The sequence below is a fragment of the Oratosquilla oratoria genome, chromosome 1 (genome assembly GCF_046742065.1).
Source record: "Oratosquilla oratoria isolate Oo_2021 chromosome 1, ASM4674206v1, whole genome shotgun sequence".
Lineage (NCBI taxonomy): Eukaryota > Metazoa > Arthropoda > Malacostraca > Stomatopoda > Squillidae > Oratosquilla > Oratosquilla oratoria.
The window spans coordinates 93,105,484-93,117,983 of record NC_134777.1 but is presented as its reverse complement, the minus strand read 5'-3'; the positions used below and the strand labels follow the sequence as shown (position 1 = coordinate 93,117,983).

At 39.7% G+C, this 12,500-nt stretch overlaps 1 protein-coding gene across 7 annotated transcripts in view; it reads left to right on the top strand.

The window, feature by feature from the left end:
* Positions 1-12,500, top strand: part of LOC143022785 (calcium/calmodulin-dependent protein kinase kinase-like) — a 745,076-nt gene that overhangs the window by 657,700 nt on the left and 74,876 nt on the right. For all 7 annotated transcript variants that reach the window (XM_076181463.1, XM_076181535.1, XM_076181403.1 and 4 more), the window contains one exon: positions 8,601-8,654. In XM_076181463.1, the coding sequence (XP_076037578.1) occupies positions 8,601-8,654 (54 nt within the window). The remainder of the gene's footprint in view (positions 1-8,600; positions 8,655-12,500) is intronic.

Here is a 12,500-nt window from a genome sequence, read left to right as displayed (position 1 = left end):
AATGAAAAATATGTGAAGACGGAGGAAGAGAAGACGTAGAAGGAAGAAGAGACAGAAGAAGAGACGAAGGAAAAAAAACGAGATTGTGGAGGAAGAGGAGAATAAGAGACCATGGAGGAGGAAGTGGTAGTGAAGGAAGAAGACGAAATGGAAGAAGAGGAGTAGGAAGAAAGAGGAGGAAGAATTGGAAGAAAAATAGGGAGGAGGAGAAGAAGGAGGAAGAGAAGAGAAGGGATAATACGGCAGTGATTGCAGAAGACAGAGATATATCAGAATGAAGATGAGAGAGACAGGAAGGTAGAAGCCAGGATAGAGGAGGAGGAAGAAGGAGAAAGGAGGAGAAATGGAAAGGAGTGTGAGCCAAAGTATTAGATCTGACTGGAGGAGAAATAGATTTTCTCTCGTGTTTATGTGAAGAGAAATGGAGGAGAGAAAATGAGAAACAAAGCTGAGAAAGGGAGACAGAGAAGAAGGGTGTAAGGGAAGGGAACCAAAGAGAAACGGTGAGGGGAACGGAGAGAAATGGATATAATGAAGGGGGAAAGAGTGGGGACGATAAGGGAGAGAAAAGGAAGAGAGGAAAGCAATAAGTGACTGATAGAAAATGAGGAAAGGAGAAGGGAGATAGAGGGAGGAAGGGAGGGAAGAAAGGAGGAGAATTAGGTAATGTTAGGTACAAGAATATGATTAGTAAATAAAATAAGTACTGATAAATTCTGGAGGAAAAGAGGGAAAATGGAAAAGAGGATGAACAAAAAGAGAATGAAAAGAAGAAAAACGTATGAAGAGAGTCAGAGAACGAGTGGGCAGGTAAAAGAGAAGGAAAATAAGGAATAGAGGGAAGGAGACGAAAAAGAGAAGGAAAGAGAAAAGATGGAGAAAGAAAAAAGGGGAGGGAAAGGTTGTGAAGAAAGAAGAAGAAAAAAAAAAGAGAAAAAGAAAGAAGAGGACGAAGACAGAGAAACGGGAGAAAAAGAAAGGAATAAGGGAAAGGACGAGAGGGAGAAGAAGGAGCAAAAGAAGAAGAAATAAAAAAAGAGTAATTTTGGTATGAAAAAGTGTTGAAGGAGAAAAAGAGAGAGAAAAAAGAGAGGATACAAGCATTTCTCTTTATTTCAGGAGGGGCAGTCCTTCCAATAAAGTGAGATAGTGGTGTCCTTTGAAGATTGTATTCTGGCTACCAGCAGGTGGTCTTTTTCGAATAACGGGATATCAGCTCTATGAATGGATTAAGCATCTCGCACACCATCGCAACCAGTTGCATGAAACCGATCGCAACGGATGCCTCTCTTCTGAACATATAATGGACATGAACATATAATTTTCCTTTACATATTGTTTCAGAAATGCACGGACTAGATTGCAAGTGGGCAAACACACAGTGAATACTATTTTCACAGAGTGTAGGCCTCCGTTGCGATCGGTTTCATGCAACTGGTTACGTCCTTGTACGAGCTGTCTTGGTGATGAACACGGGTGTGAGGAAGGGTCAAAGAAGAGCTGGGAAGAAAGCGACGAAGGAAATATTCATGAGTAAAGAAAGGAGTGTGACCGTAAGGGTGGAGTTGGAATGAATAAGTGCAGGAGTGGGGATGAGAATGAGGGCAGGAGGTAGGAGTGAGAGTAAGAAATGGGAGTAAGACTAGAGATTGGGAGTAATAGTATAAGGAGTGGGAGTGAGAGTAGGGGATAGGAGTGAGAGTTGGAGATGGGAGTGAGAGTAGGGATTTGGGACTGAGAGTAGTGGATGAGAGTGATAATAGGAAATGGGAGTGAGATTAAAGGCAGGATTAAGTGTTGGGATGTGAGTAAGGATGAAAACAGGAATTAAAGTGCGATTAATTATATTCTTATAGGTGAGGATGGGGATCAAAGTAGGGTGAGAGTGAGAGTTTGGGTAGGAGTGAGAATTGGGTCAGGATTGAGTGTTAGGGTGGGAGTGAGAGTGGGAGTGGTAGTGAGGAGTCGAGGAGGCAGGAAAGCTGGTGGAAATAAGAGGAGGTGAGGATAATCAATAAAGGATATAGATGGGAGTGTCAGTGAAGGAGGAGGAGGAGAGGAGGAGAAGGAACATAAGAAGGAGGAAGATGGGGAAGGAGGGAGAGGACAATAAGGAGGAGAAAGGAGGATAACTGGTAGGAGGAGGAAGGAGATAACGAGTAGAAACAAAAAGTAGGAGGAGCTTTGAAAAAGGAAGAGGACTAAGAAGAAAGAAGAAGAAGAAGAAGAAGTAGAAGAGGAAGAAGAAATAGGGGAAATGCAATAGGTAAAATAAAAGGAAGAAGAATAGAAGTAAGGCGATAAGATACAAATGGGGAGGGATAGAGGGAGAAGAGGTGGATAGAAAATGTAAAGAGGAGGGAGGTGTGGAGGGGAGGGTGATATGAAGAAGAAAAGGGAAGAGGGATTGATAGAAAGAGAAGATTGAGAAGAGATAATAGAATAACAAAGCGAGAAGTAAAGCAGGGAAGGAGAGGAAGAGTGAGTAAAGAAAGGAATGGATAAGAAGGAGAAAGGAAATAAAAGAAGGGTAAAATATAGAGAGCGTGAGAGGAAGTGATGGAGTGAGAGAGGAGGAAGAGAAGGAGAGAGGGATTGGGAATTGGAGGAGAACAGGACTGAGGCAGCGGCGAATCTGGGAACAGGGCGAGGTGTGATGAGGGTGGAGATGGGGGGAAGACAATAATTTCCCAAATCGCGTCGTCTTCATAAAGCAGAATCGGGTCTCTCCCCCTTGTCCTCCCTTTCTTCTTCCTTTCTCCTCTCTCTCTTTATGTACAGTATATGCATGTATAAACACACACACACACACATACATACACACACACACACACACACACACACACACACACACACACACACACACACACACACACACACACACACACACACATACACACACAAAATTTCGACCACTTTCTGTGGTCCTCTTAAGCACATAAGTATATAAGGTGGGGTAGTACTGCATATATATTATACTACCTCATCTTATGTACTTATCTGCTGAAAAGGAACCACAGAAAATGGTCGAATTATACGAATATATTTATTTCCAGTCTTATTTTTTGATAGTGGAAGACAAGTCTTTTATATAAACATATATATATATATATATATATATATATATATATATGTATATATATATAAGATATATATATATGTATATATGTATATATGTATACATATATATATATAAAATAATATATATATATATATATATATATATATATGTATATACATATATACATACACACAAACACACACACAGACACACACACACACACACACACACACACACACATACACACACACACACACACATATATATATATATATATATGTGTGTGTGTGTGTGTGTGTGTGTGTGTGTGTATGTGTGTATACATATACATATGTGTATATATATATATATATAATATATAATATTTATAAAATATAATATATATATATATATATATATATATATATATATATATATATATATGTGTGTGTGTGTGTGTGTGTGTGTGTGTGTGTGTGTGTGTGTGTGTGTGTGTGTGTGTGTGTGTGTGTGTGTGTGTGTGTGTGTGTGTGTGTGTATGTGTGTGTGTGTGTGTACCCTTCTAATTGGTTCTTTTTTCTAGTTTTCCGAAACCCGTATTTAATTTTTTCTCCTCGCCCTCTTTTTTTTTCTCTTCCTCACATATTCGCCTCATCATCATCGTTCTCATCCTCTTCCCCTTCCCCCTTTTGGTGCTCCTGCTCTTCTTTCTCCCTTTTTTCCCATTCTTCATAGGCCATTAAACCTTTCGCTGCCATGAGGTGTTTAAGACAAAATCGCCTGCAGGCAACCAGAATGAAATGAAAAGTGAACCCGATAAGGAAGGGATTAACTGAGATAGGCTGTTAGCCTTTTGATGCTAAATAGGCACCATGGATAGAAATACAAAAGCCAGGCGGTAGCCATAGGTAAAAGGAGAGTGTCACCTGCATACGGTGAAAGTAGAGAAGACGTGTACTAAAGTCTACGGCCAGTGTTCTCCATGTTTCATTATTCATTTAGTGGGGGAAACTACTGAACAATTGGTGGATTTAACAACTAAACGAAGGACGAGTTAACCTTTTCAGTACAAAATCTTATTATTTTAGCCAGAATGAAGTAGAATAGAATATTCGAAGACTACCATTACATGTTGTCCTCATCTGAATAAAATTGTCTTGCAAGAGGCATTATAAAATGTGTAAATACTCTCATCGAAGCAAATGGGTTTAGTTTCAAAGAAGGTCTGCTTACTAGAGGAAAAATCACACAATTTCTCGGATGACGTCACGTGAAAGGCCTGACATGTCAGCCAGCCAATCAGCGGACAGAGTCTGTTCTGCGCAGGATCCAATAAAATAGCAGGATTTTTGGCACAGAAACTAATTCGTGTTTTGAATGTATTTTTCCAACTGCATTTAGATATCTAATTGGAATTTACCTATCGGCCATGTTATTTTTGTTCAGATTTTAATGTTTTTAAAATTTCCAACGAAACATTTGCTTATGTAGCTGATGGGTTTTCCATGCTAAAAGAAAATTTTTTGCACGTTAACATAAACCAGTATGTGACACAGACTACTTTAAGCTGAATAAATCTCCTCATTACAAACCAGAAGAATATATTTGAAGACATCAGGAAGCCATAGGGGTCGAGCGAGATTTCCTTGGTCTTAACTTAAGATGGCCCTCCCAGATCTGAATAAAGTCGCTGGGCGATGATCAGAGCTAATTCTCTAAAAAGGCTTATAGTGTCGAAGGAGTTAAGCAAGATGGCTTTAAACCCGCTAGTATATGACGTCCTTCCCTAAGCTGAACACCATTATGAAAGCAAGGGGTAAACAATCCTATGCGAGACTCGAGTTTGTCGGTTAAGGACTCATGTATGTTTGTATGTCTTGATTTATCTCTTCATTTATTTATCTATCTAATGATAGATATATACGTATATATATATATATATATATATATATATATATATATATATATATATATATATATATATATATATATATATATATATATTTGTGTGTGTGTGTATGTGTGTGTAAATACATATATACATTATATATATATGTATGTATGTATGTATATATTATATATATGTGTATGTATATATATATTTATATATATATGTATATTATATATATAATGTATATATGTATATATGTATATATATATATCATATATTCTTCCTTTATTTCCTTCTTTCTTTTCTTTTTCTTCTATAGGAAAATATTCTTCACGAAGGTACAAGACTTATCCCTTTTTCAAAAGCAAGAATATTGTTTTGCAATATGTATATAACCAAGAATATAAATTTATTATAGCATATATAAATTGCAATTCATGGATTGCTATGTAAGTCATGATTCTAATGTATATATGTGACACATTATATCAAATCAAAGTAATATCATGTATTGGCTTTGATTATCTAATGCATCTGAGCCTGCGGCTCTGCGGGCAGCTCCTGGTCTTTGGAATCTAGTCGCAGATGCCGCATTAGCTGCGGCTCCGTGCTTTTCATGAATGAATCCCCTGACCGTCTACCCACACACCAGGGACGGTACTCATGTCTTTGAAATCTTTATATTTCTTTACCTATTCATTCATTTGTCTGTTTAATTTTCTTTTGTTTTACTTATTGAATTGTTTTTTTTATCTTTATATTTAATTATTATTTATTATGTCATTTGTTTATTTATTTGTTTATTTGTTTTCTGTTTCCTGTTTTCTAGTTCTGTTATGTTTTCGTCCATTTTATTTTTATGTTGCCTTTTTCTTCTGTTTTATAACAGAAGTGTTGTTATTTGGATTCTTTGTTTAAGATTATTTCTATTGTTATTAGGTGAATGATTATTCTTTTATTTATTCTCATATTCTTAGGAGGGCCATGGATCTGATGGTGTGTTATAATTGGACCAAATCTTACGCATGAAGATTCTTTTGTTCTAAGATTTAATTGAGTCCTTTATCTTAGTCCGTGTTTTTATTTTATATTATGCTATTTTTTAGATATGAATATTGCACAAATGTCATTCCCTTTACTCCAAGAGTTACCACACAGGTGATTAAAACCATCTGACATTATTCTAAAGTATAGTCAGGACTGACGAAAGATATTACGAGATATCTTTTTAATTATTACTTTTATCTTGAAGGGCTCTCGAACCTTTGTTTACAATTGGTCTTCATCCACGACTGGCTATTGTCCTATGGAATTACCACTTATTGAATATTTCTATAAATGCTGAATATACAATATGTAATCAAATAATATAAACAGAGAGAAAACAATTCGTCATTTTGTAATAAAATATGTTATGAAATAATCACCCTTGTTGACTAATGAAAACTCACCCAAGGCTGCCAACTGTAAATAAATAATCTTGCACGGGCATTCATAATGAGATTTGTAATGGAACCCAATACAGCTGATATCTGGAAATGGTTTATTTTAGTATATATATATATATATGTATATGTATATACATATATATATATATATATATATATATATATGTATATATATATATATATATATATATATATATATATGCGTGTGTGTGTGTGTGTGTGTGTGTGTGTGTGTGTGTGTGTGTGTGTGTGTGTGTGTGTGTGTGTGTGTTAAAATGATATGTGATTACATACCCCTACCACCACTGCCGCCCCATTATCACCATCTGTACCATTACCACGGCCAACATTAACATTATCACCACGAGTACACTGTCACTAATCACCATCACAATTCTCACCGCCATCATTATCACCGTCAATGTAATCACCGTTACGCGATCACCACCGCTACTATTACCACCATTATTATGCTACCATCACTTCTATCATCAGTACTATTATCCCCCTATTCTACCACCGCCATTATTATCACCATTACCACCACCAATACTATGCTACCATCACCACCGCTGTCACCACCACCATGAATATATTTTCTTCATTTTCTGCAAGTCAGTCACACAGTCGAATATGAATGATTTCTATTTTCTATTTCCTTCAGTGATCAGTGAATGTGCTATTGATGACGTCACAAGGTGGGGAGCAGGGAGGTAATACAGTTCTGTTGACATTCTCCAGCAAGTCCCTCGTCCTGTCACAAAAGGGATTAGGGATTTAATTCAGGGGATTCAATCAAGGACCCAGAGACCAGGGACTTGGACTTTCAGGGACCAGCACCTTGATCAGGGACGAAGGTCTTCATCAGGGACTTGAAGCTTGGGTACTCAGGTTCCTTTGGGGACTCAGAGTGTTTCAAAGGGATATGAGGTCTGTAGCGTTGGCCATAGCCGAGGGAGACCTCACAGAATCTTTCCCAAAAATATTTTTGGTTCTTTGGTTTCACTTCATAATCACGAGTGTTTGGCTTTGGTTCCTCCCCTTCCAACGGATGCTGGTGACTGCCAGTGATCCTGGCTGTCAAAGTACATAGGGCGTAGATGACGGCTTCAGCGGTAGCTAGGCACCTTCTGGTGTAATGTCCTTATTCTTATGAATCACCAGGGTCATATGTGTGAAGGATACGATACGGCCAGAATTTTCTTTGACTTGGGAGTGCCATGCGTCTGAACAGAACAGCCTGGTGATGACCCCCCCCCCCCAAAATGGTAAAGGGTAGGTACATCCTTGTATGGAAACGGTGAAAGATAGGGTGACCCCCAAGCATGTGGCAGATGGTTTCGTTTCAGGAGCCAGCTGTGCTTATGAGGGAAGTGACCAGCTGCCGTGCTGGGAAGAACCATCTTTAGGGGGATTTTTTTTTCGCATATAGAGATTTCTTGTCAGAAATGTATATGTAAGAGAGAGAGAGAGAGAGAGAGAGAGAGAGAGAGAGAGAGAGAGAGAGAGAGAGAGAGAGAGAGAGAGAGAGAGAGCGAAACTGAGGGAGACAAGCAGATAGACAGACGGGTAAAAGACATAAAGTCAGGCAGGCAAACTGACAGACAGACAGACAGAAATGTATGGAAAAACGGGAAAAATAAACTGTATAGAAAAGGATGAGGTTAAGTATGAGAGTGAATTAGCGGTGTCCGTGGATTACACTGATTGTGGCCATTATGTAAATGCCACTAACGTCATTTACATCATCAACTCCACCAATCTCACCAACAGTTACCCTCTCCCTCTCCACTGTCCTTCCAGCACCTAAGAGTCTAGCACGGCTATGGTAGACGTTTCTCTTCAGTAGGTAAATGGAACCAGAACCGAGGAGGATCGTAATTAATCTTTTCTTTCGTTTAAATATTCAGTTGTTCACCTCTTTACATGTCTGTTTATTTAGGTAACTGCTCACTTATTCATTTATCTATTTATTTATTTATTTATTTATTTATTTATTCATTCGTTTATCTATTCATGTATTCATTATTCTCTATCCGGTGACGTCACCGACCAATAAGGATCCTGTTGACAATAAAACGACTATATGTATGTATGGCAACCCATATGTGCGTAGGGATGTGTACCTGCACCATTATTCGAAGCTGATTAATTAAAAAATAATGTATTTCTCAAAAATGTTTCCGTTTTCTTTTACTAACAAGACATTTATCCATTACAGGGCTCGTACGGGATCGTCAAATTGGCCTACAATGAAGAGGACGATATTAACTACGTGAGTACCCTAGAATTACTTGTCCCTTGTTCACGAGTGTTACTTGTTTCTAGTACCCTAGTGCTAAGTGCTGCTGGTACACTTTGTATGTCTTTCCTTTGCTGATCAAGTTTTGCTTGTATCAGGTACTCTGGAATTTTGTACAGTGTCTAATCCCTTGTAGAACTTGTCCAATTAGCCTAGGGTTATTTTTCTATGTTCCCCAGCATTACTTATCCAAAGTATTTAAGTAATAATTGTCTCAGGTTACCAATTACTTTATTTCATAGGAACTTTCGTTCCTCAGTCGTCTTTACATAGTGAAAGACTAAAGCTAGGTGAATATATGATGTATTTATGTATGTATGCATGTATGTATATAGGTATGTATGTGTTTATGCATGCATGTATGTATGTATGAAAGGTATACATGTATGTATGTATGCATGTATGTATGTATGTGTGTATGTATGTATGTATGTATATATGTATGTATATATGTATGTATGTAAGTAAGTATGTATGTATATATGTATGTATTCATGTATGTATGTATGTGTGTATGTATGTATGTATGTATATTCGTAAATAGCTGGAGTCCAGGAACCATTTTGGAAGAAAGTATACGCAAAGTATATGGCAAACGACGAGTCCAGCGTATAGTTTCTTCCAAAAAGTATGTATGCATGTATGTACATATTAGCGATTTTATTATACATTACATTAAGCCCTGTGATATCGGGTTGCATTTTAGTTTTTCTCTTGGCTCCCACCAAGCTATTTCATTCGTCTCCGTTGAATCCTGTCGATATTAAAGAAGTAAACACTCTCAGAATCAAGTGATGTCTTCCACTTTATCAATACGATGACGTAACTGTATACACTTGTGTTAAGAACATCTCCCTCTTCTCCACCCCATCTCTTGACCATTATTCCTTCATTCTTCTCACATTATCCATTTCATTCTCTACTTCTTACTTTCTTTGATCATTCGAGCAAGCCACACCCTCTAGCTTTTTCTTCTTTTACCTCCTCCTCCCCCTCCTCCTTATTCAATTCCTGCAAAGTCACCACTTCCTCCTCCTCCTCCTCCTCCTCCTCCTCCTCCTCTTCCTCTTACTCCTCCTCCTCTTCCTCTTACTCCTCCTCTTCCTCTTACTCCTCCTCCTGCTTTTTCTTCTTCTTCATCACGTTTCTCAGAACTCCCACCCCTTCCTCCTCGTCCTTCTCCTTCTTCTTCTTCTTCTCCTCCTCCTCCCCTTTTCTCTCTCCCTCCTTCTTTGCCTCCACCTTCTCCTCCTTCTCCTGTTCTTATTTCTCCCCTCTTCTTTTTCCTCCTACTCTCCTTTTCTCCTCCTCCTCCTCGTCCTCTTCATCCTCCCCCTCCTCGTCCTCCTTTTCCTCATCTTCCTCCTTCTCCCCCGTCTACTCCTCTTCCTTCTCCTCGTTCTCCACCTCCTCATTCTTTTCCCCTCTCCTCCTTCTTCTCCTGCTTCTCCCCACCAACCCCTCCTCCCCAACCTCCTCCTTTCTCTCTTCCTTCTCCTCTTCCTCCTTTTCCTCTTTTTCCTCCTTTTCTTCCTCTTCTTCCTTTTCGTTGTTCCTCCTGGCCTCTCCTGCACATTTGACGCCATCTTAGATTCTCACTTCTTCCACCTTCCCCCCTTCCTTCATTATTGCCTCTTTCTCTTTTGTTCTGCCTTTCTCCCCTCGTTTACATACTCCATTACCTTTTCCCCTCCTTTATCAAGCCCTGTATATCTTAGGCCCCCCTCTCTCTCTTTCCCCACTCTCTCTCTCTATCTCTCTCTCTCTCTCTCTCTCTCTCTCTCTCTCTCTCTCTCTCTCTCTCTCTCTCTCTCTCTCTCTCTCTCTCTCTCTCTCTCTCTCTCTCTCTCTCTCCATTCTCTCTCTCTCTCTCTCTCTCTCTCTCTCTCTCTCTCTCTCTCTCTCTCTCTCTCTCTCTCTCTCTCTCTCTCTCTCTCTCTCTCTCTCTCTCTCTCTCTCTCTCTCTCTCTCTCTCTTTCTCTCTTTTCTTCGTCTTCTATATTCCCCACACCTTTCCTCTCCCGTCTCAACCTCCCTTACCGTTATCCTTCCACTTTCCTGTTCCCTTTTATTCCACTCTCTTTCCCCTCTCTCTCCCTTCTGCCTCCCCTCTGTCTCCCTTCTGTCTCCCCTCGCTCTCCCTTCTGTCTCCCTTCTCTCTCACTTCTCTCCCCCTCTCTTTCCCTTGTCACCCTCCTGTCACACCCAGCTTTCTCCCCTTTTTCTCCCCTCTCTCGTCTATCCCCTCTTTCCTGTCTCCCCTCTCTCTCCCCTCCCTTTCCCCTCTCATTCCCTTCCTTTCCCTTTCTCACCTCCACCTTTCCCGTCCCCTCCCCACTCAATTCCTTTTACCAATTTAACCCTCCCAGTGTTCCGTTCCACCTGATGTCTTTACTCTCCCATCCTCCACCTCTCTACTCTCCACCTCGTTAGCCTACACTTCCATCTCCGTCTATTCAACACCATCCACCCATCCACCTTCACCTCTCTCCCTCGTCTCTCCGTTTCCACCTCCTTTACCTCACTTTTTTTTTCTCTCTCCTCCACTTGGACATCACCATTTCTCTCATACAGTTTTAAGACTTTCTGTCTTCCACTCAACCCTCTCCCCTATTTCTCCCTTCCATTCTCTGCTAGCCTCCCTCCCTTCTTCCGTCTATCCTTTCCTCCCTCCCTTCCTTCCTCTCTACCTCCCTTCCATACTTCCTCCCTTCCTCCCTTCCCTTACTTCTTCACTCCCTCCTTCCTTTTGTACCTCCCTCCCTTCCTCCTTTCCTCCCTACCTCCCTTCTTCCCTTCCTCCCTCCCTACCTCCTTTCCTCCCTCCCACTTCCCTCCCTCTTCTCTTTCTACCTCCTCCTCTCCCCAATTCCTACCCCTGTACCCCACCCCCACCCCCATTCTACTCTTCCATTCCCAACGTAGGGCTCCCCCTTCACAGGTTATCATAATAATATCCTGGGATGGAACCTAACCACTGCAAAAGCCACTGTGATGTTGAAGGTATGGTGGTGGTGGTGGTGGTGGTGGTGGTGGTGGTGGTGGTGGTGGCGATGTCGGTGTTGTTGTTCTTCTTCTTCTTCTTCTTCTTCTTCTTCTCCTTCTTCTTTTTCTTCTTCTTCTTCTTCTTCTTCTTCTTCTTCTTCTTTTCCTTCTTCTTCTTCTTCTTCTTCTTCTTCTTCTTCTTCTTCTTCTTCTTCTTCTTCTTCTTCTTCTTCTTCTTCTTCTTCTTCTTCTTCTTCTTCTTCTTCTTCTTCTTCTTCTTCTTCTTCTTCTTCTTCTTCTTCTTCTTCTTCTTCTTCTTCTTCTTCTTCTTCTTCTTCTTCTTCTTCTTCTTGTGTCCCTGACCTGTTTCATACGTATGGTCTTTCATTAATTATCTTTATCAAAATCTTGCATGTGCTATAAGGTAAAGCGAGATGTGTCACTAATTACTGCATATCATTTTATCATTTTTTATCACTGATGGACATAATAATATCTTCCGTCCACTGATATGATATTTGTTGTTTGTTCCAAACTCGAATTTGTATTAGTAAAGGCTTTTATTCCGTTTATCCATAATTTGGATTGCATTCCGGAAAATGTGTCATTATCAATAGTTTGATTTATTTGTCTTTATTATTTATTTTCCAGTGAAAGAGTCTTTGGGGGTTGGTCTATCTGATAGTTCTCCAAAACAGTCCATTCTCACCCTCTTCACTATCACCTCTTCCTCCTCCCAGCCCCAGCTCATCTTATTGTTTTTTCATTATCATTGATAGTTAATAGTCTTGCCTGATTGTCTACAATCTATTATGCTCTTGCTAAATCTTCCCA